Source organism: Amphiura filiformis, chromosome 20 (assembly GCF_039555335.1).
Source record: "Amphiura filiformis chromosome 20, Afil_fr2py, whole genome shotgun sequence".
Taxonomy (NCBI): domain Eukaryota; kingdom Metazoa; phylum Echinodermata; class Ophiuroidea; order Amphilepidida; family Amphiuridae; genus Amphiura; species Amphiura filiformis.
In genome coordinates, this window is record NC_092647.1 from 18,822,535 (window position 1) to 18,844,343 (window position 21,809).

The 21,809-nt window shown below is 36.1% G+C and overlaps 2 protein-coding genes across 2 annotated transcripts; both read right to left on the bottom strand.

Moving 5' to 3' along the window:
- Nucleotides 1-3,536: 3,536 nt before the first annotated feature.
- On the bottom strand, nucleotides 3,537-17,599 carry LOC140142178 (uncharacterized). Its single transcript, XM_072164145.1, has 4 exons — nucleotides 17,233-17,599; nucleotides 5,053-5,582; nucleotides 4,679-4,761; nucleotides 3,537-3,975 (listed from the first exon to the last, which is right to left on the bottom strand). Exons 1-4 carry the CDS (start codon nucleotides 17,339-17,341, stop codon nucleotides 3,537-3,539), a joined length of 1,161 nt encoding a protein of 386 aa, XP_072020246.1. The 5' UTR covers nucleotides 17,342-17,599.
- Nucleotides 17,600-18,670: 1,071 nt separating this feature from the next.
- LOC140142179 (uncharacterized) lies at nucleotides 18,671-21,250 on the bottom strand. The gene is made up of 4 exons (XM_072164146.1): nucleotides 21,206-21,250; nucleotides 20,086-20,485; nucleotides 19,815-19,992; nucleotides 18,671-18,809 (listed from the first exon to the last, which is right to left on the bottom strand). The coding sequence occupies exons 1-4, from the start codon at nucleotides 21,248-21,250 to the stop codon at nucleotides 18,671-18,673; spliced, it is 762 nt and encodes a 253-aa protein (XP_072020247.1).
- Nucleotides 21,251-21,809: the final 559 nt, after the last annotated feature.

A 21,809-nucleotide genomic window follows, 5' to 3' on the forward strand; every position in this document is an offset into this window, starting at 1 on the left:
TAAATTGACCGATCGTATGTGATCAAGAGATAACACAAACGCACTGTATGAGACTATTCATTCATGAACTCGATTTTGTTTATTTTGCTGTCAAACCGGGAGAATTTGATTTTCTACGGACGCGGAAAGAGATGTTTAATTTCATGATTCTAGGCTTGAAAGTCAACAATGTGGGGTACTAAATGCATGTTTCAGCTGCTTAGAAATGAAGAAATTAATGTGGTTTGTTGAAATATCTTTGGAAAGTACAAAAAAGTAGTAAAAACCGGTGCTAAACCACTACGTAAAAGCTGCAGAATTCGGCAATCTCGCACAATCGGACATCAAAAATTATCAAATTTTCCGACCAAACCAGAGGATTTATACCTGCCAAATGCCAATTATCACTTTTTGAACTAATTTGAGACTCTGCAAGGTGTGAATGATGTTAGCACAGACAAGGTAGGGTTTTAGATAAGCTTATGAAATCGGCAAATATAGTCCACCCAACTGCACTGTTGCCTTGGCTCTTGCACTGGCTGCAGGCTTGCACTCTGATTTTGTAGCTTAAGTTACGCTTACTTTATCAGTTTATTGCCTATCAAATATCATTATAAACACTTTATTACTTCATATTTTTAACCCTCATAATTCAATTATATCATTTCGCAACTTACGAACGACTCGGAACGAGTACGTAACTTCATGAGACAGGGATTTTTTCCCATTTCTTTCCCTCTACATGTAGTGTTGGTAGGCAATCTCTGGGAAGTGCAGATTAGTAAATAATTTTAGTGAAATGTATTTTACAATACATTCTAAAGTTACGATGGATTTTGAGACTTACGAAGCGCTACGAATCGTCATAAATTTTGGTGAAATGAATCCCCATTAATTTAAATGTTACGGAAACTTATGGAATTCCGGAAGTAGGGCTGGCCAAAAAAAGTCCGGAAGTAGGCCGGAAAAAAAAAAAAAAAAAAATTTCAATTTTTTTTTTTTTTGCTCTAGGCATGTAAGATCAGTCGATTTTGACCTCCCCACAAAAAAAAAAAAAAAAATCACGAAAAATTTTTTTAAAAAAAATCGAATTTTGTCTTTTAATTTAAGATTCTGAAAACATAATAATGATAAAATTGGATGGTTTATTTCACCCAATGCAAAATTTATTGGTCTCGCTATGAGTTTTAAAATATTGGACTCGACTACGTCTCGTCCAATATTTTAAAACTCATAGCTCGACCAATAAATTTGTGCATTGGGTTCAAACCATCCAATGCAAAATTTATTGGTCTCGCTATGAGTTTTAAAATATTGGACTCGACTATGTCTCGTCCAATATTTTAAAACTCATAGCTCGACCAATAAATTTGTGCATTGGGTTCAAACCATCCAATTTTATATCAAACTTGGGTGAAAAGCTCCACTACCCCAGCCTTTACATTTGACATGACCCATTTGGGGTCAAATGTCACGCATGAGTAATTTTGGCTAAAAATGCGATTTTTACCAAAAATGCTTCTTCTTTACAGATTACATGGTAGCGCAATGAGACTTGGTCATCGGCATGGACTATAGTTGGGGTCTATGGGGTAAACACAGATTTGGGGTCAAAGGTCATTAAGGGATTTTTTCAGCACATAACAAAATAACTTCAAAATGCTTCTTTTCCTACAGATTACATGGTACAGAGATACGATTGACACATATGCATTGACATTAGCTGGTGTCTATGGGGTAAACACAGATTTGGATTTCAAGGTCATGAAGGGGTCAAATAGGTTAGATTACTGAAAATTACCTTAAAATTCACTATTTACTACAGAATAATGCCAGAATGACTATAACATTGGGTGCATATAGGGTTATAATCAGATTTGGCTTGAACATGGGGAGGGTCTGTTTTGGGGTCAAAAGGGTAAAATTCTCAAATTTGTCCAATTCGAATGAAAATTAGTATATGTGATCACGATATGATTCAAAATATGATGGAGGTCATTTCAAGGTCACCAGAGGTCACCTAAAGGTTAAAAGGGGTAAAGTTCCAAAATTCGTCCAAATTAACTTTAAATTAGAATATATAATATTGATGTGATTTAAAACAAAATGGAGGTCATTTCAAGGTCATCAGAGGTCAACAAAGGTCAAATTGTTTTATTAGCTAGATTGTTATTAAACTTAATGCCTACATCTGTCACGAAAATGCAATTTTGTTTCAAATCTTTTCAAGGTCATCAGATGTCACTTCAAGGTCACGGCTGGACTTCACAGCCTTACAGGGATGCAATATATCTAGTTCCTTTTGTTTTCTTTTGTTTTGGAAACTCTTTAGTTGCTCATATCTTTGGAACTGGTTGTTCAATTTCAATGGGGTTTTCTACAAAATGCAGCTTTGTAAATGCTCTTTACTATTCTGTAAAAAACCTGCAAATTCAATATTTCCGGGTTCCGACTGATTTTGCTTGATCGCATCACATATTTCTTTTCAACATTGTTCCACTATGTTAAATAATGCAAACATTTTACACGCTAATCTAAACATATTGGGTAATCTGATGAAGGTTAATAGATGAATGGAGGTGTTTTGAAGCACAAGCCCATAATTTATTTATTATAGGACTTCAGTTTGGAATCTGTACGAAAAATAAGAATTTACCTTGCAGATTTAAAAAAAGACTAGACACAAACGGTTAATTTGATTAGAAAATGTTGATGAAATAAAAGACAATATTGCTCAAAGACAATATTGTTCAAGGTTGCGCTGCAGGCTTACAAAGAAATAATGTTGCTCCAAAATCAATAGCAAACAAGCTTAAACTATACATTAGGCCCCGATAGAGGGCAGGGCCTGAAAAATGAGAGGAAATTATGGGATGAAAAGTACAAAAAGTATGAAATGGGCTGTCTCAAACCCCAACCCACTAACCCTAACCCTAACCCACTAACACTAACCCTAACCCATTAACCCTAACCCACTAACCCTAACCCCAACCCACTAACCCTAACCCTAGTAACCCACTAACCCTAACCCCAACCCACTAACACTAACCCCAACCCACTAACACTAACCCTAACCCACTAACCTCAACCGTAACCCTAACTCATTAACCCTAACACTAACCCACTAACCCTAACCGTAATGTAACATTGCCCAACTGCCCAACAAGCACCCTTAATGTAAATGTAAAACAGAGGGGGCTATTTACTGCCTTATATTCAGTCTCATATGGACTGATTACGAGTGTGCGTTCAGTCGCATACAGTCTGAATATTAGAGAGACCAGGTTGGAATTCGTTCATGTCTTTTCATTTCATATGACAGTGTGAAGCTTTTGTTGCAATATTGGCAAGTATAAGGCTTCTCTTTCGTATAAATTCGTTCATGTATTTTAAATACATGAACGAATTTATGCTACTTGCCTGTGTGAAGCTGTTGTTGCAGATTTGGCACGTATAAGGTTTCTCTTTTGTATGAATTCGTTCATGTGCTTTCAAGTTTCCTGGAGTTATAAAACGCAGTATTCATTGCAGTATGTAAGGAGTCTCGTTGGTATGAACTAGTTCAAGCTGCAAGTTGCAAGACTGTGTGAAGCCTTTATTGCATTTTTGACATATGTGTAAAGCTCCTCTCTCGTATGAATTCTTTCATGTCTTCTCAAGCTACAAGCCTGTGTGAAGCTTGTGTTGCAGATTTGGCAAGTATAAGGTTTCTTTTTTGTATGAATTCGTTCATGTGCTTTCAAGTTACCTTTCAGTGTGAAGCCTTTATTGCAATATTGACATAAGTAAGGCTTCTCTTTCGTTTGAATTCGTTCATGTATTTTCAAGTAACGGGACTTTGCGAAGCCTTTGTTGCAGACTTGGCAAGTATAAGGCTTCTCTTTTGTATGAATTCGTTCATGTATTTTCAAGTCACTTGACTGTGTGAATCCTTTGTTGCAATATTGACATATGTAAAGCTTCTCTCTCGTATGCATTCGTTCATGTCTTTTCAAGCTACCCAGCAAACACAAAACGTTTTCGACATCATTCGCAAAAGGTTATAAAAGGTTGTCGGAAAACGTTTAAATGTCGGGTTATATAAAAGGTACATTAATGGTATAAAACGTCTTCATAACATTAAATAACATTTGTTGGTAATTTACTGCACAGCAAACACAAATGTTTTACAGAAAATATTTAAATGTCGAGTTATATAAAGGGTATAAAAACGTTTTAATAACATTCCAAAAACATTTGTGAAAACTTGGTACAAATCATTCCAAACAGAATGTTATTTTGGGGTTGAAAAAATATTTTGCAAAAAATGTTTGCCCAAAATATTTAAAATAACGTTTTTAAAATGTTTTCACGACCTTTATAAAACCCGACATTTAAATGTTATTAAAACGTTTTGTAAAAAACATTTAAAGAACATTTCTGTGTTTGCTGGGTGCAAATATTTTAATATAATGTTATTTAAGTGTTGACAAAATATTTGACCAAAAATGTTTGCAAAAATAGTTTACAATGACATTTCGAAAACATTTTAAAAATATTGTTGTAGTGTGTTTTCATACAAAACGTTTTAAAACGATTTCATGACCTTTATATAACCCGACATTTTAATGTTATTAAAACGTTTTACCTAAACCAAAACCCAAAATATAACTTATTTAAAACGTTTTAAAAACGTTTTTGTGTTTGCTGGGTACCTGACTGTATGAAGCTTTTGTTGCAGATTTGGCAAGTGTAAGGTTCCTCTTTTGAATGAATTCGTTCATGTATTTTCAAGGCACATGACTGTGTGAAGCCTTTGTTGCAGTATTGGCATATGAAAGGCCTCTCTTTCGTATGGATTCGTTCATGTATTTTCAAGGCACATGACTGTGTGAAGCCTTTGTTGCAATATTGACATGTGTAAGGCGTCTCGTTGGTATGAAATCGTTCATGATATTTCAAGTAACCAGACGTTGTGAAGCCTTTGTTGCAGTATTGGCAAATATAAGGCCTTTCTTTGGTATGTATTCGTTCATGTATTTTCAAGTTCCCAGACTGTGCGAAGCCTTTGTTGCAGTATTGACATATGAAAGGCTTCTCTTTCGTATGAATTCGTTCATGTGTTTTCAATTCACCAGACTGTGTGAAGCCTTTGTTGCAGTATTGGCATATGAAAGGCTTCTCTTTCGTATGGATTCGTTCATGTGTTTTCAAGTGACCTGACGTTGTGAAGCCTTTGTTGCAGTATTGGCATATGAAAGGCTTCTCTTTCGTATGAATTCGTTCATGTCTTTTCAAGTTACCTGACGTTGTGAAGCCTTCGTTGCAGTATTGGCATATGAAAGGCTTCTCTTTCGTATGGACTCGTTCATGTATTTTCAAGGCACATGGCTGTGTGAAGCCTTTGTTGCAATATTGACATATGTAAGGCGTCTCGTTGGTATGAATTCGTTCATGTGTTTTTAAGTTCCCAGACGTTGTGAAGCCTTTGTCGCAGTATTGGCATATGAAAGGCTTCTCTTTCGTATGGATTCGTTCATGTGTTTTCAAGTGACCTGACTGTGTGAAGCCTTTATTACAGTATTGACATATGAAAGGCTTCTCTTTCGTATTATTTTGTTTATGTACATTTACCTTACTGATTGAAAACGGTTTGTCAAAATTTTGACCTTGATAAAATACCAATTGCGAATCGTTCTCATTGGTTGGTTTGCTTGATGAACCATTACCACTTGTCCATTGGTCAAGAGATGGTGACGTCAAATAACCATCGCTTCTGCTATTATCGGAGGTCTTTATATTTCTGCTTGGAATGGGTATCAATTTCTTCTTATAGTCATACCAATATGCACGAATCCACAGCTCATGACGCAGATGACGCAGATATCGATGATTATTATTAAAGAACCTTCGTCTGCAATATTTACACACGTGAGGCATCAGGTATTCCCATTCTCGTGGTCTTCTTAGAGGCATTCCTGCAATGAATGGTAAAAAGCAATCTGTCTAATTAAGGCAACATTACGAATTTGAGAAAACTATTTCATTATTGGGTTACTTGTTAGTTCTACTTTCACGGGACTGTTCCAATTGTATGCCTCCTTGTAGGCGTTTCTGATACAAATTATATGCGAGGCTATTCTTTACTTGATTTGGAAGTCGTTAAGGGTAGACGAAGCAATTGTTGGTCGAAGCAACCTAAAAATCGATTTTCATTATCTTGATCAATATATTATTGAAAAATTACACCTTGATGTTTTGCAAAAGTTCATTCTACAAATCGTATACTTTGCAAACTTGCTTAATTTATTGTTGTTAATGAGTTATGTACGTTTTACAAAAGTGTTGTTGTTTCAGCCCTCTTTACAACATAACTCAAGAACCACAGGACCTACAAAAGTATATCTGTGATATTTTAATTCTTCTACACAATCGCTATGAATTGAGCAATGCAGTTTTTGCCAAAGCTCACTACCATTCGTACGATGCTGTGAACTACCAAATCACAACAGTTTAAAATAATCAATAACCTTAAAGACATTTTCAAGATTTTGAGTTGAAACATTTGTGCACAAATTGTGTTTTATGTTACATGTCCTGTTATTGCATTTAGCGCAGCACAATATCTAGGTCTCATCATCAGCGTACCCGAAACTGAGTACATGGCAGTCAAATGCAACCCACAGCCACAGACACGACTTCAAGTGTATGAGAGCCTATCAAACATGTATCCAACTTCAAATATCTGGGATCAATGATGGCCTCTAGTACCAGCGACCGATCCAGACGGAAAGCAGTTCCTTTGACTGGTTTTAGGAAGTATTGGAAGAAGTCCATCAATCTCCATCATAATTAAAATCAGGCTTTTCAACATCAACCATACATGCTATTGCCTCAGTAGTTGTGGATCGTAGAGAAACTTAGTAGTCGTCTGCTCCGAATTAAAGTGAAATGAAAGAATGCCAAATGTCTCAAAGACTAAATTTGGAATAGTACAGGGTGTCCCTGAAAGAAATGTATCTTCAGAAACTTAATTGTTTGGGTATTTTAACGCCACAACTAAACATAACTAAATAATTGACGTGGTTTACATAGGCTTCAATCTGGAAAAACACATCTTATCTAAACCAGTGATGTGCACCCAATCCTGTTTTTGCTATCGGAAGTTAAAGAAGAAACGAAAAAGGAAAGAAGATGAATAAAGAAGTCACTTGGCAGAGATTCCGTGAGCATATAACACCGGCATATAACACTTACAGTGATTGCGTCATCGCAGACCCGGGGATTCACGCATGCGCAGTGGTTTTCATCGTGGTATTTTGTGGTATCTATGGGTGTTAGGGTTAAGGAATAAATCAGCTATCACATACTTTTTGAATTTTGACAATTGACCTTGCCGTTCTTGAAATATAAGAATTTTACGAAACTCTTTCATTTTCAAACCTTTCCACGGATTCAAATATCAATCGATGATCTGTATTCGGAGTGTTAATCACTACGCATAATCAGCGCATGAGGCGTCTATTGTCATTGATAGATATTTGACTCCGTGGAACGGATTGAAAATGATGCGGTTTCGTGAAATTCTTTTATTTCAAAAACAGAGCGGTCAATTGTAAAAATTCAAAAAGTATGTGATAGCTGATATTCCTCAACCGCATCAGTTATTTAGTTATGTTTGGTTTATGCGTTAAAATACGCAAAAAAATAAAGTTTCCGACGATAAAGTTCTTTCAGGGACACCCTGTATGTAAGAGTTGAAACCTAATCAGATCTGATAATTTAACACAATTTGCTGTCTTGAATTTAATACAAAAATAAACATAAACATTTCTGTCGACAGTGTTTGTTAAAGTTCCTTTAATGATGACTAAGTGCAATTACTAAGCTAAAAGAACAGTATGATATTTGATTGGACCACAACTATTATCAACGTTCAACAGTTCAATATTTACTTTTCTTCAACAATCCCAATAAACATACATATGAAAGGAAGTAACCTAACAATATACTTAGCATGATCGTCGTGTAAAGCCGTCAAATATACAGTATTTAGCAAAAGTGGGTGTTCTTGATGTATTTATCAAAAGCACACTCTGCCAATTAAATTATAATGAACTTCTAAACAAAACTGGATTCAACATCAAGCCAGTTTACTATGTTTATAATACCATCTCAAAATATTCACGTTTTGTGTAAATATTTTTACAAAACAAAGGACTCCAGACTGAGTCCTCACTCAGGTCCACCAGGCTGAAAGAAGTAATTCTGTTGGGTCAACTAGACCATGCAATATACAAAACAGAGAACCGTAAAAAAGAACACCTAAATTACCATGCTGCACATTATGAGAATAAACTGGGTTTGCTGCAACCATGTATTGTTTGCTTTCGTTTGCAATACATTATAACATGCGCATCTACAATATGGTTCAATTGCAACAAGTTTAAGTGTACTTACTTGGAAGTGAGCTTAGAGGCTCTCGGATATGACCAGTTAAACGTTTCAGTTGTAGATTGATCACTGCCGTAATCCTGGAATTGACAATTATAATTATTTGCTGAGCTTCGAGTGTATTTAACGTAAAAACGTACTTCCACAGCTACTGGATATGGTGGTTTTACGTGCGTTTTTAAAATACCACTGCCCTGTCCTATGATTCCACATGAGAGTGAACAATAATTAAGTAGGCTATATGTTATCTGGTTTTAAGCAACGCGTCCAAAGGTCGATCGATATGCATACACGATGTAGAGATTGAAGCTGTGTAATGCACGTTTTTGAATATTGCTCATTGTTCTACTTATTTTGATTGACAGCTACTTAAAGTACCTCTAATGAATGTAAACATGTATGTATTGCTTGGAATGAGAACATGATACATTGCGTCGTGATTATGATTGAGTTGAAATCACTTGTATTTCACCGTCAGATTTGTCAAATCCATTTTGTTAATTGGTAGATTACATTTTGAATCAGGATATCAAGCGGAAACTAGAGCCTCTGCCCTCAATTCGTACATTTTATCAACATCGTTTAATTGCTGGCATATTCTAATACGCCTAACCTTCTAAAGAAAGAGAGTTTTAGGCTATACATACAACATATACAAAGAATAATAATATGCGTGAATCAAACAGCATGTGTATAAATATTAACTCTATAATCTTTATGTAAAAGTTTTACAAAAGATTTCTGTATCTTTTACGCTCGCTTGTGTAATTTTATTATGATTCTTATGAATTTCTTCTTTCACATTGGATGTGTGAAGAGCTTTATGTGCAAGGATATCGATAAATTATTAAAATTTGTATATATCACCATACCAATCCGCCGTTGTGGGGCTTTGTTAGTCTCGGGCCCAGCCGATTTGTGCTCCTTCGTCACTAAACAAACCGTCTGGCGACAACCTCATAGTACGTCTTTTCTGGTTGGCTGAACCTCACCTCACGAAAAAGTTAAGACGGTCAAAATTGGCATGCAGCTGTTGCGATTACATAAATCCACACAAGTACGTGCGTGCGCGCTGTGAGTCGCTGACATGAAATGCGATATATCAGACAATTGGCACCTGAATGTCTGCTCAGCTAGCGTACATTTCGCGTTTGCGGTATCTGCAAATAGTCATGATAGTGGAGGACCTGTCACTTACCCAAGTCACGTCCTTTTGCCAATTGAAAACAGTTTTATTTGCAAATTCATTAACCACTCGGTCATCGTCATTTCACGGGTTGTCGCCGGACGGTTTGTTTGGTGACAGAGGAACACAAACCGGCTGGGACCGAGACAAGGGCTTTGTTTGCGTTTTAGCATACCCACTTATAAGGGTTTAATCGTCCAATTTATTGGACAAGGGTTTTAAAATAAAATGCAATTCGTGTTGTTAAGGTATACGTTACACAGTGTCATCGCCCCGATATCTTCATGGCAGAAATCGCCATGATGGTGAATCCACTAACTTCTTCAACAGCCGCGCATGGCCATTTTGTTCCGACCTGTTTAATAGTTTTGAGACTATGGGCCGAGGGATCTCCGACTAAGGTTATTGACAATAGCCTTGGTTACTGATCTGTGTAGATGTCAGTGAGCCTGCTACGTCATCTGCCTTAGACTATTTCCTGCTTTAGTCTACATTGCGCTACTACCGTGTTATGTTCTGTAACCCTGCAGGGTTGACGAACACGCAGTCCTTTTTTTCTTCTGCACATATAAAATCCGAATTTTTGTCATTTTTTGATTTCAAAACGCACGGTTGTTTATCAATACGCACGAATGCAGCTATCATGTTTTAACAACACATATATTCAAGTGCAAGCCTTAAAATTGATTTCTTTGGAAAGCAAAAATGACGGAAGATATTCATCATTTTCTACCCCGGTATCCAAAGATAGCAGATACACCACCCTACGCTAGTGCTGCACTCGGCTGCCCAACTGTCTAGCTCTTTGGTGTTTAGATCTATTGCAATTAGCCCCATGATTAAACATCAAGTTATATCATGAGAGCGTTCATACAATGTCGTTTATATTTACTTATAAACTCAGCTCATGATGAATGAAATTGAACTGTCATTGAACTTTCAAAGCAAACTGTTAAAGATACTTGAAAAGTTATCACGTTGATCCACACTATTTTATTTTAATATTTTCTCTCGTTTAGATAATGCTGTTTGGAAAGAATAACTTTTCTTATGTGACTTTTGAACTTGAACTTGAATTTGAGCATTTGAACTTGAATCTTTCAAAGCAAAACAGTGTTCATAGCATGAAATTCATGTATGAATTGGTGAATTTTGTCATCTATGATTTTACATCATGAAATTGTTTATAAACTTTATTTATCTTTGAACTTCCATAGCAAACTATTAAAGATACATGTTTCCAGAGCTTTTTTGGTGAAAAGTTACCTCATTGTTCTCCAATATTAATTTTAATATTGCTCTCGCTTTGATAATGCTGTTTGGAAAGAATAACTCTTCTTATGTGACTTTTGAACTTGAACTTGATCATTTGAATTTGAGCATTTGAACTTGAGCATTTGAATTTGAGCATTTGAACTTGAATCTTTCAAAGCAAAACAGTGTTCATAGCATGAAATTCATGTATGAATTGGTGAATCTGTCATCTATGATTATGCAACATGAAATTGTATTTAAACTTTATTTATCATTTCCAGAATGTACTTGGTGATCATCATGTTTATTCATATCCATATTGCTTAAATTTATCTCGTATTGAAATGTATTGTGTGTGTATTTTCCCCACATTTTCCCATTATGTTTCCTCATTTATATATTTTTTTCTCTCGTTTACATATATTTCTTATTTGTTTTATTTACTTACCTAGGTACTTTAAATTCATTCTTGTACTGTTTAATTCTTTGTCGCCTTTTATTGACTATCTTTAATTATTAATGTTTTTCTTATTTATTCAATCTCTTATTTATTTATTTATTTATTTACTACTTATTTACCATTATACTTTTTTTTCTTCTTCTTACCCTGTCATTTGTGCTCTATCATTCATTATTATTCTTGGTAGGTTTCCGCCTCACACCACCTGTGTTTCTACTGCCTTAACTTCTTTTAGTGTATTAAACCCTCTTGTTTTTGTATTAAGTGTTTTTCGTATCTATATAATTGTTGTATGTTGGTATTTTATGGCAGAAAAGTGTAATAATTGCTGTAAATTGATTTTAAGACATCATTCTCATATATCATGTACTTCTTGTAATTATTTATATCATACCCGTTGTGTTTATACTGATGTTGACAATCACCTAGATTGGTTTTGTTTCAAATGTACTGGTAACCTTTTCCCTTTTAACCATTATGTCGATGACGACGAGTTCAGATTTGCCTTATTTTGTTTTGACAATACAATTGAGTTTAATCGTATGCTTAGTTTGAAATTAAATCCCTTTAACTTTGAAGATATGTTTCGGACATCATCCAATGAATCTATTAATTTGAATGAGCACACAAGCCCTCTCAATAATTGTTCTTATTTATTTGACAACGATATTACCTGTTCAGGTGATAATGATTTTTCAATTTTGCATTTCAATTCACGTAGTCTCAACAAAAATTTTGATAACATTCATAGCTTTATTTCTGGACTAAGTCACACTTTTACAATTATTTCCATTTCAGAAACGTGGTTAAATGATGACAATTTTAATATGATTGATATTGAAAATTATGTTCTCGTTAATGCACCCCGACAAGGTAGAAGAAGCGGTGGCTCTGCTATTTATATTCATGATTCAGTTGCTTACCGTGAAAGGGAAGATCTTAAATTAATTGTTGAATCATCTGATGACATCGACCACTCTGAGTCTGTATTTATTGAAATTTTAAATTCTGTTAACAAAAATATAATTGTGGGTAATATTTATCGTGCACATCGTACTAATGTAAATATGTTCCTTACTGACTTGGAAAATTGTGTTGCTAAATTGTCGTGTGAAAATAAGCAGTGTTATGTTTCTGGCGATTTTAATTTTGATTTATTACAGTATACTAACAATAACACAATTAATGATTTTCTCAATATTTTTTACAATAATAATATGCACCCACTGATTGACAGGCCTACTAGAATAACACCCACTACCGCTTCTTTACTTGACAATATTTTTACAAATGTCCTCACACACCAAATAAAATCTGGTATTTTCGTTAGAGGCTTAACTGATCATTACCCTATTTTTCAAATTACCAAATCTATTCCTCTTACACACCCACGCCACCACCAGCATACAACATATCGTTTAATTAATCAAAATAGAATCCGAAATTTTCAGAATCATTTAAAACTGGTTGATTGGAATTTTGTTGAAAACATAGGTTCTTGTGAGCCTGCCTACATGGCTTTTCTTAATAAATTTTCTGATTTATATAACATTCATTTTCCCTTGAAATCGTCTCGCTCTAGTAGTTCCAGTAGTCGTCGAACTCCTCGCAAACCGTGGATTACAACAGCTGTCCTTAAATCTATTGTTCGAAAGGAAAAACTTTACAGAAAGTATGTCGGTCATCCAACAGAGTCTAATAAAACGAATTATCATGTTTATCGCAATCGACTGACTTCTATCATTAGGTCTTCCAAAAAAGATTACTACGCTGAGAAACTAGAGAATTGTAAAAATAACTCAAAACGAACTTGGAATATTTTAAATTCCATTCTAGGTCGCCAACATAGGCTTGATCTTCCAACCATGTTTAACATCAATAACGTTTCAACTTCGGATTCTCAGCATATTGCAGATAATTTCAATTCATATTTTGTTAATATTGGCTCTAAATTAGCTAGCAAAATTCATCAACCAAATACTGATTTTCGTGAATTTTTAATTAATGCTCATTCTCCTGTTAACTCACTCTTTTTTTCACCCACCAACTTCGATGAAGTAGTCAATCTTTGTATGGCACTGAAGCCTGGGGCAAGCTGTGGTCATGATGAAATCAAACCCGAGGTTATTAAAGCAGTCAGCACCTTAATCGCAACCCCACTTGTCCACATTTTTAATTTATCCCTGTCTTCTGGTTTTGTTCCCCACCAACTCAAGATCGCTAAAGTTGTTCCCATTTTTAAGATGGTGATCGCCACGATTCTTCCAATTATAGACCAATTTCAGTTCTTCCTGCTTTTTCAAAAGTTCTTGAGCGTCTGGTCCACAAGAGGTTGTACAATTTTATTTCCCGATTTAATCTACTTCATAACTCCCAATTTGGTTTTCGTTCTAACCGTTCCACATCTATGGCCATCATGGAAGTCTACAATAAAATTGTTAACGATCTCGATAACAAAAATCACGCCCTTGGTATCTTCCTGGACCTCTCGAAGGCATTCGACACGGTTAACCATGATATTCTTTTTTCAAAACTCGCTCATTACGGTATTCGTGGGAATGCCTTCGATTGGTTCAGGAGTTACCTTACTGATAGGTCCCAGTTCGTTAACTTTAATCATCGTAAATCAATTCATTTGAATACAAGTTGTGGAGTTCCACAGGGCTCGATCTTAGGCCCCTTATTATTCATTTTATATATAAATGACATTGTGTTTACAAGTAAATTCTTCTCATTTGTCATCTATGCTGATGACACTAATTTATTGGCTTCACATAAAAATCTCCATCACCTCATACATTCAGCTAATATCGAACTTACAAAAATTTCCACATGGCTTAAAGTAAACAAACTTTCCCTTAATATTAAAAAGACCACGTATATGTTATTTAAAAACAAACACAACACGCGCTTAACGTATCCAGACACCATATCAATAAATATTGAAAACAAACCTATCTCAAGGGTCTCTCACACAAAATTTCTCAGGATAATTCTTGATGATTCTCTAACATGGCATCAACATAACACTTATATTACAAATATTGTTTCGAAGTATTCAGGTATCCTTTATCGTCTTAAACACATACTTTCTGGCTCAACGTTATTTTCTCTTTATTCTAGTTTGGTTTTACCACATATTCAATATTGTAATATCATTTGGGCCGACAAGAATAATTGCTATTTACAATCTATTTATCTCAAACAAAAGAAAATTGTCCGTTTATGCACCAACTCACATTACCTTGCACACACACAACCTTTGTTTAAGAGATTAAATACACTTACAGTCTTTGATATTTACAAATATCAAATTTCCCTCTTATGTATAAGTTCAAAAGTGGCTTACTCCCAAATATTTTCACTGATTATTTTAAGAAGAGTAATACCTTCCATTCTTATGGAACCAGGTCAGCTGAACTGTATAGACCTCACAACTTCAGAACAGATCTTGCAAATAACACAATGAAAAGACAGGGTCCATTAAGTTGGAATGTAATTGATCTCAATATTCGTAACTGTAACACCGTTAAATGTTTTAGTAACCTGTATAAAGATTATCTTGTATCACAATATGAGTTGTAATTAGATTGCTTCGGGATTTATCTATTCATCATGTTGATTTCCAATAAATATTTTCTTGACTTGTGTCTCGTAAAACCATTATTTATTATCATGATTATACTGCCATTGCCAACATACTTGTCTGTCTCACCTGTGTTGTCCTGTCTCGTTTTGCACATTGTAGTTTTGTCGCTTTATAATGTCTCTTGTCTCTGCACGTAGTATTTAAGTTAGCTCTCTCATAAATTTCTTTCAGGGTGGCCAAACTTGTACGAGCCTTGTGCTCTTTTTTGGTCATCCCTCCATTAATTGCGTTTGTTTTCGATTTATATGATAAATTTATATGGTAAATAAACTGAAACTGAAACTGAAACTGAAATATAGTTATCAAATTTCATTTATTAAAGTAGAAACGCAATGCCTTTCATTTTAAATACTCATAAAATATGTTTAATAGCATAGCATAAGATGATTAATGTAGCTTTTCAGTCAGTGCACCAAACATTTGCAGATTGGTTTTTGATTTGGTTTCTAAAATTTAATGATGTCTTTTCCAAAATTGCACATACTTGCTAACAAATCGCAGCCTTGTAGGCATACTTGTAGTATGTCTTTTTGAATTTGTACTCATTTTGTGGGACAGGGACAAATAGCATAATATTTTGAGGTTTACTAAAAAGTTTGGCTAACCCAGCCAGGGTACAATGACCTTACTATTGACAAGGCTTTTTTCTATGTCATGAACGATCTAGACCCAGGGTCTTTGGTGTGAAAATAATGGCATACCCAGTGGAGTAGTGTTTATACCCTCATGGAAGGGACAGATTTTCTTAATTTTTTTGATCAATAGTAGGTGGGTATGTTCTAGTATCTTTGCCACTGAGCTCCATGCTGTTGATGGGCAAATAATGGTGATGCAAAGGGATAAAATCTGATGTAGTGAAATTAGTAGTAAAATGTTGAAAAAGTATTAAAAAACACTGAGAAGAACAAATTGCTGCTAGAATTGTCAGCAGTAATTTCTTTTGAGCAGGAAAAAAACAAATTTTGTTGAGCGTTTTAATGGTAGGCCTGCCCAATCATGCTGAAAGTCACGCCTCTTAGTCTTAGCTCCTCTTGTTGAAAGCAACGACGTGTAGGCTTATGCAGCACTGGCACATATTAGGGAGTGTTCAGAATTACCTTGGTGGGGGCGGAAAATATGTGGGGGTCATAAAATTGTTGGAATTCTGAATAGGGGGTTAAAAACGTTTTAGGCGTGTAAACAGGGGGGTTAAAACGTTATTTAGCACATAGAAGGGGGGAGTGTAAAAACTTAAACTTAAAAATACAAAATTGAGGTCAAAGGTCAAATGTTGAAATGGACCCGAATTAACTTGGTGCAAATCATCTTTGATACGAGGGGAGCATATGCAAAAGTCAACCTGAGGTTACCCAAGGCGAAAGGTCAAATGAGGTTACATGTTAAAATTTGTCCGATTGGGCTTAAACTTGATGCAAAGAATCCTTAATATGAGCTAGGGAACATGAAAAGTCAATCTAAAGTTACCCAAGGTCAAAGGTCAAATGATGTCAAATGTTGAAATGGGCCCGATTGTGCTTAAACATGGTGAATATCATCTTTGATGTCAGGGGAACATGAAAACGTGAAGATAATGTTAAAAGTTAGGTTAGAAAATATTTCCATTATATTCATTACATTTCTCTTTCATGTGACACCACTAAAAGGGTCATACCTTCTTGAAATTTAAAAATATGTCCATTTCAGACAAAAACGTTACTAAGTGCAGAAATAAGGAAGTCATGAAATAAGGAAATAACATAAACTAACATAAGCTAACACTATCTTACGGTTCACCAAAAAAAAAGCTAATACCTTTTCATGGTTCTCAAAAACACTACTACACATCACTCAACCAAACCTTTCAACAAAACGCCAAACGATATATTAGGCTCCTGACTGAGCAACAGTTGCTCTAGTTCTCTTTTGAATTAGCTCGTTCATATAGTTTTAAATGAGTTATATTTTGGGGTATAGTTTTGGTAAAAACGTTTTAATAACATTAAAATGTCGGGTTATACAAAGGTCATCAAAACGTTTTTAATACATATTAAAACACACTACAACGAACTTGTTGTCAAAATGTTATTGTAAAATGTTTTTGCAAACATGTTTTAACAAATATTTCGTCAACACCTAAGTTACATTATGTTATAAAAACGTTTTATACTCTTTATATACCTTTTATATAACCCGACATTTACACGTTTTTTGGCAATCTTTTTAACCTTTTGTGAATGTTGTCGGAAACGTGTTGTGTTTGCTGGGGCGTCTTTTTGGCATGACTTCGCTCATGTGTTTTCAAATTACCTGACTTTGTGAAGCCTTTGTTGCAGTATTGACATATGTAAGGCTTCAATTTAGTATGAATTCGTTCACGTGTTTTCAAGTTACCTAACTGCATGAAGCCTTTGTTGTAGTATTGGCATATGTAAGGCTTCTCTTTGGTATGGATACATTCATGTCTTTTCAAGCTACCTGACTGTGTGAAGCCTTTGTTGCAGTATTGGCATAGGTAAGGCTTCTCTTAAGTATGAATTTGCTCATGTGTTTTGAAGTCACTAGACTGTGTGAAGCATTTGTTGCAGTATTGGCATATGTAAAGCTTCCCTTTGGCATGAATTAGTTCATGTGTTTTCAAGCTACCTGACTGTGTGAAGCATTTGTTGCAATATTGGCACATGTAAGGTTTCTCTTTCTTATTGTTTGTTTGTTTGTTTGTTTACCCAGGTTGGTCCGTGAGGAACACATGCTAATCCATGGAAAACCATGGACAGTTCCAAGCTCATACAAATGCACAAGCCTGGATAGCCAGTGTAGGCTAATATATGCATGTTGGCCTAGATAGCTTTGATAAACAAAGCAAGAAATGGAAGAAAATAGCTAGGAAAAAGAGAAAAGAGAGAAGGCCACTCCCAAACACAATTGTACAATTTTACTCTTAGCCCTTACTTCGTGAGAAAGGAAACTGGAATTCCAATCTGAATTCGTTCATGTATTTGTAAGTTCCCAGATTGTGTGAAACCTTTGTTGCAGTATTGGCATATATAAGGCTTCACTTTGGTATGGATACGTTCATGTCTTTTCAAATAAACAGAATGTGTGAAGCCTTTGTTGCAGTATTGGCATAGGTAAGGCTTCTCTTTTGTATCAAACTGTGTAGACTCTCATTCATCTGGGTATGTTGAAATTAAGATTTAATTTAAATCTGGTCAACCAGACATACCTATTTTTGACGGACGAACCGACGTTGCGACTGAAACCTTCAGTCTTCAGCTGGGTTGTGATGCAAATGACCTTGAGTACCGGACACTTCCGGTATTGATGACAATCGACGAGGAATGTCCTTTATGATCCTGTCCCAGCCGTGTGAACACTTCATGAACGGACAAACTTGTCTCCTGATCAATTATGTGATCTACTTAGTCTCTGCTTAGATAACACCTACTTTTCGTACAGTGGAAAATTTTACCAACAATGTCATGGATGTTCCATGGGTTCGCCCGTCTCACCGATTATCGCTAACTTGTATATGGAAAGATTTGAGCGCATTGCTTTGTCAATTTTTCCCGGTATAGCGCCATCTAGATGGTATCGATACGTGGATGATACTTGGATTTTAATTAAATCCAACGAACTTGATAGGTTTTTCAACCACATCAATGAAATCGATCCCCATATCAAGTTCACGCAGGAAGGAGTGTCAAATAACAAACTCGCGTTTCTTGACTGTTTAGTGTCCGTGGAAGAAGATCGCTCCCTTACTGTGTCTGTTTATCGAAAACAGACACACACGGACCAGTACCTTCAATTCGGTTCCAATCACCCGCTCATTCAGAAACTCGGCGTGGTCAACACCTTGTTCCACAGAGCTGAGTCGATCATCACCAAAGACTCAGATAAGATTGCTGAACAACAACATCTTCGCAAAGCGCTGGGTAACTGTGGTTACCAGGACTGGGCCATAAACAAGGCCTTGAACAAGGACAGCAATAAACCCACCGCCAGTAGCACGAATCAGACGGGGAGAACAACAAGTATTACCATCCCATATCACGGAGACTTATCGGAAAAACTCAAAAGAATCTATCGCGACCACGGAATTACCACCCACTTTAAACCAACGAACACGATCCGCCAGTCCTTAGTGCATCCCAAGGACAAGCAGCCCAAGGGGAGAATCAGTGGAGTGGTCTACGGGGTCCGCTGTTCCGAAGAGCAAGCCTGTCAAGACTCTTACATAGGAGAAACCGCCCAACCTCTTCACAATCGCATGTTACAACATCGCAGAGCCAGCTCAGGTGGAAACGACTCATCAGTGTATTTACATTTGAAAGCCACCGGACACCATTTTGACACCAAGGATGTCCGAATCCTAGATCGCGAGCATCGTTGGTTTGAGCGTGGAGTGAAAGAGGCAATCTGGGTGAGGGCTGAGCAACCATCCCTCAACCGCGGTGGCGGTGTCCGGGCCAAACTATCACACGGCTGGGACAGGATCATAAAGGACATTCCTCGTCGATTGTCATCAATACCGGAAGTGTCCGGTACTCAAGGTCATTTGCATCACAACCCAGCTGAAGACTGAAGGTTTCAGTCGCAACGTCGGTTCGTCCGTCAAAAATAGGTATGTCTGGTTGACCAGATTTAAATTAAATCTTAATTTCTCTTTTGTATGATTTTTGTCATGTGTTTTCAAGTCACTAGACTGTGTGAAGCTTTCTTTGCAGTATTGGCACATGTAAAGCTTCCCTTTGGCATGAAGTAGTTTATGTGTTTTCAAGTTACCTGACTGTGTGAAGCATTTGTTGCAATATTGGCACATGAAAGGCTTCTCTTTCGTATGAATTCGTTCATGTATTTTCAAGTAACCAGACGTTGTGAAGCCTTTGTTGCAGTATTGGCATATGAAAGGCTTCTCTTTGGTATGAGTTCGTTCATGTGTTTTCAAGTTACCAGACTGTGTGAAGCCTTTGTTGCAGTATTGACATATGAAAGACTTCTCTTTCGTATGAATTCGTTCATGTCTTTCCAAGTCAACAGACCGTGTGAAGCCTTTGTTGCAGTATTGGCATTTATATGGCTTCTCTTTGGTATGAGTTCGTTCGTGTGTTTTCAAGTGATTAGACTGTGTGAAGCCTTTATTACAGTATTGGCATATATAAAGCTTGTCTTTGGTATGAATTCGTTCGTGTGTTTTCAAGCTATTTGACCGTGTGAAGCATTTGTTGCAATATTGGCACATGTAAGGTTTCTCTTTCTTATGAATTCGTTCATGTGTTTTTAAGTTCCCAGATTGTGTGAAACCTTTGTTGCAGTATTGGCATATGAAAGGCTTCTCTTTGGTATGGATACGTTCATGCCTTTTCAAGTGACAATAATGTGAGAAGCCTTTGTTGCAGTATTGACATGGGTACGGCTTCCCTTTTGTATGAATTTGTTCATGTGTTTTCAAGTCACTAGACTGTGTGAAGCATTTGTTGCAGTATTGGCATATGTTAAGCTTTCCTTTGGCATGAAGTAGTTCATGTGTTTTCGAGGTACCTGACTGTGTGAAGCATTTGTTGCAATATTGGCATATGAAAGGCTTCTCTTTCGTATGAATTCGTTCATGTGTTTTTAAGTTCCCAGACGTTGTGAAGCGTTTGTCGCAGTATTGGCATATAAAAGGCTTCTCTTTCGTATGAATTCGTACATGTATTTTCAAGTAACGAGACTGTGCGAAGCCTTTGTTGCAGTATTGACATATGTTAGGCTTCTCTTTCGTATGAACTCGTTCGTGTGCTTTCAAGTTACTAGACTGTGCGAAGCCTTTGTTGCAGTATTGACATATGTAAGGCTTCTCTTTCGTATGAATTCGTTCATGTCTTTCCAAGTCAACAGACTGTGTGAAGCCTTTGTTGCAGTATTGGCATATGTAGGGCTTCTCTTTTGTATTATTTTGTTTATGTACGTTTACCTTACTGATTGAAAACGTTTTGTCATAATTTTGACCTTGGTAAAATAACAGTTGCGAATCGTCCTCCTCGTTCGTTTTTTTGCTTGATGAGTCATTACCACGTGTCCATTGGTCAGGAGAGGGTGACGTCAGAAAACCATCGCTTCTGCTCTTATCGGAGGTATTTATATTTCTGCTTGGAATGGGTATGAACTTCTTCTTATACGAGTAGTCATACCAATATGCACGAATCCACAGCTCATGATGACGCAGATGATGAAGATATCGATGATTATTATTAAAGAACCTTCGTCTGCAATATTTACACACGTGAGGCATCAGGTAATCCCATTCTCGTGGTCTTCTTAGAGGCATTCCTGAAATGAATGGTAAATAGCAGTCTGTCTAATTGAGGCAACATTACGAATCTGATAAACCATTTCATTATTGGGCTACTTCCCAGCAAACCCAAAAATGTTTTGAAAGAGTATAAACGTGTTATAAACACGATTTGGTTTTGGTCAAAACGTTTTAAGAACAAAAAATGTAGGTAATGGTGAATCCATCGGACGAGGACCCAAATCAAGTATCAATAGTCATGATGTTACCTTTAATATGAACAACTGGAAAGAAAGAGAGTAAGGTACTCCAACTTGACGTGGGCAAACAAGTAAAATACAGACTATATAACATTCAATAACTAAATAGCATTTAACTCAATAACATTCAAACGTCGGGTTATGTAAAACATTATTTAGAGAATAAACAATAGGAATTTTTGTTTTTACTATCCTCTACCGTGTGATAGACGACAGGCAGGTCCAATATCACTACGAAAAATATATTGTACCTGCCTGTTGTCTATCATCAACCTAGAAAGGCAGCATTTACTTAATTCGCTTCCCTCGGACACATCTAGAGGATGCCAGTATCA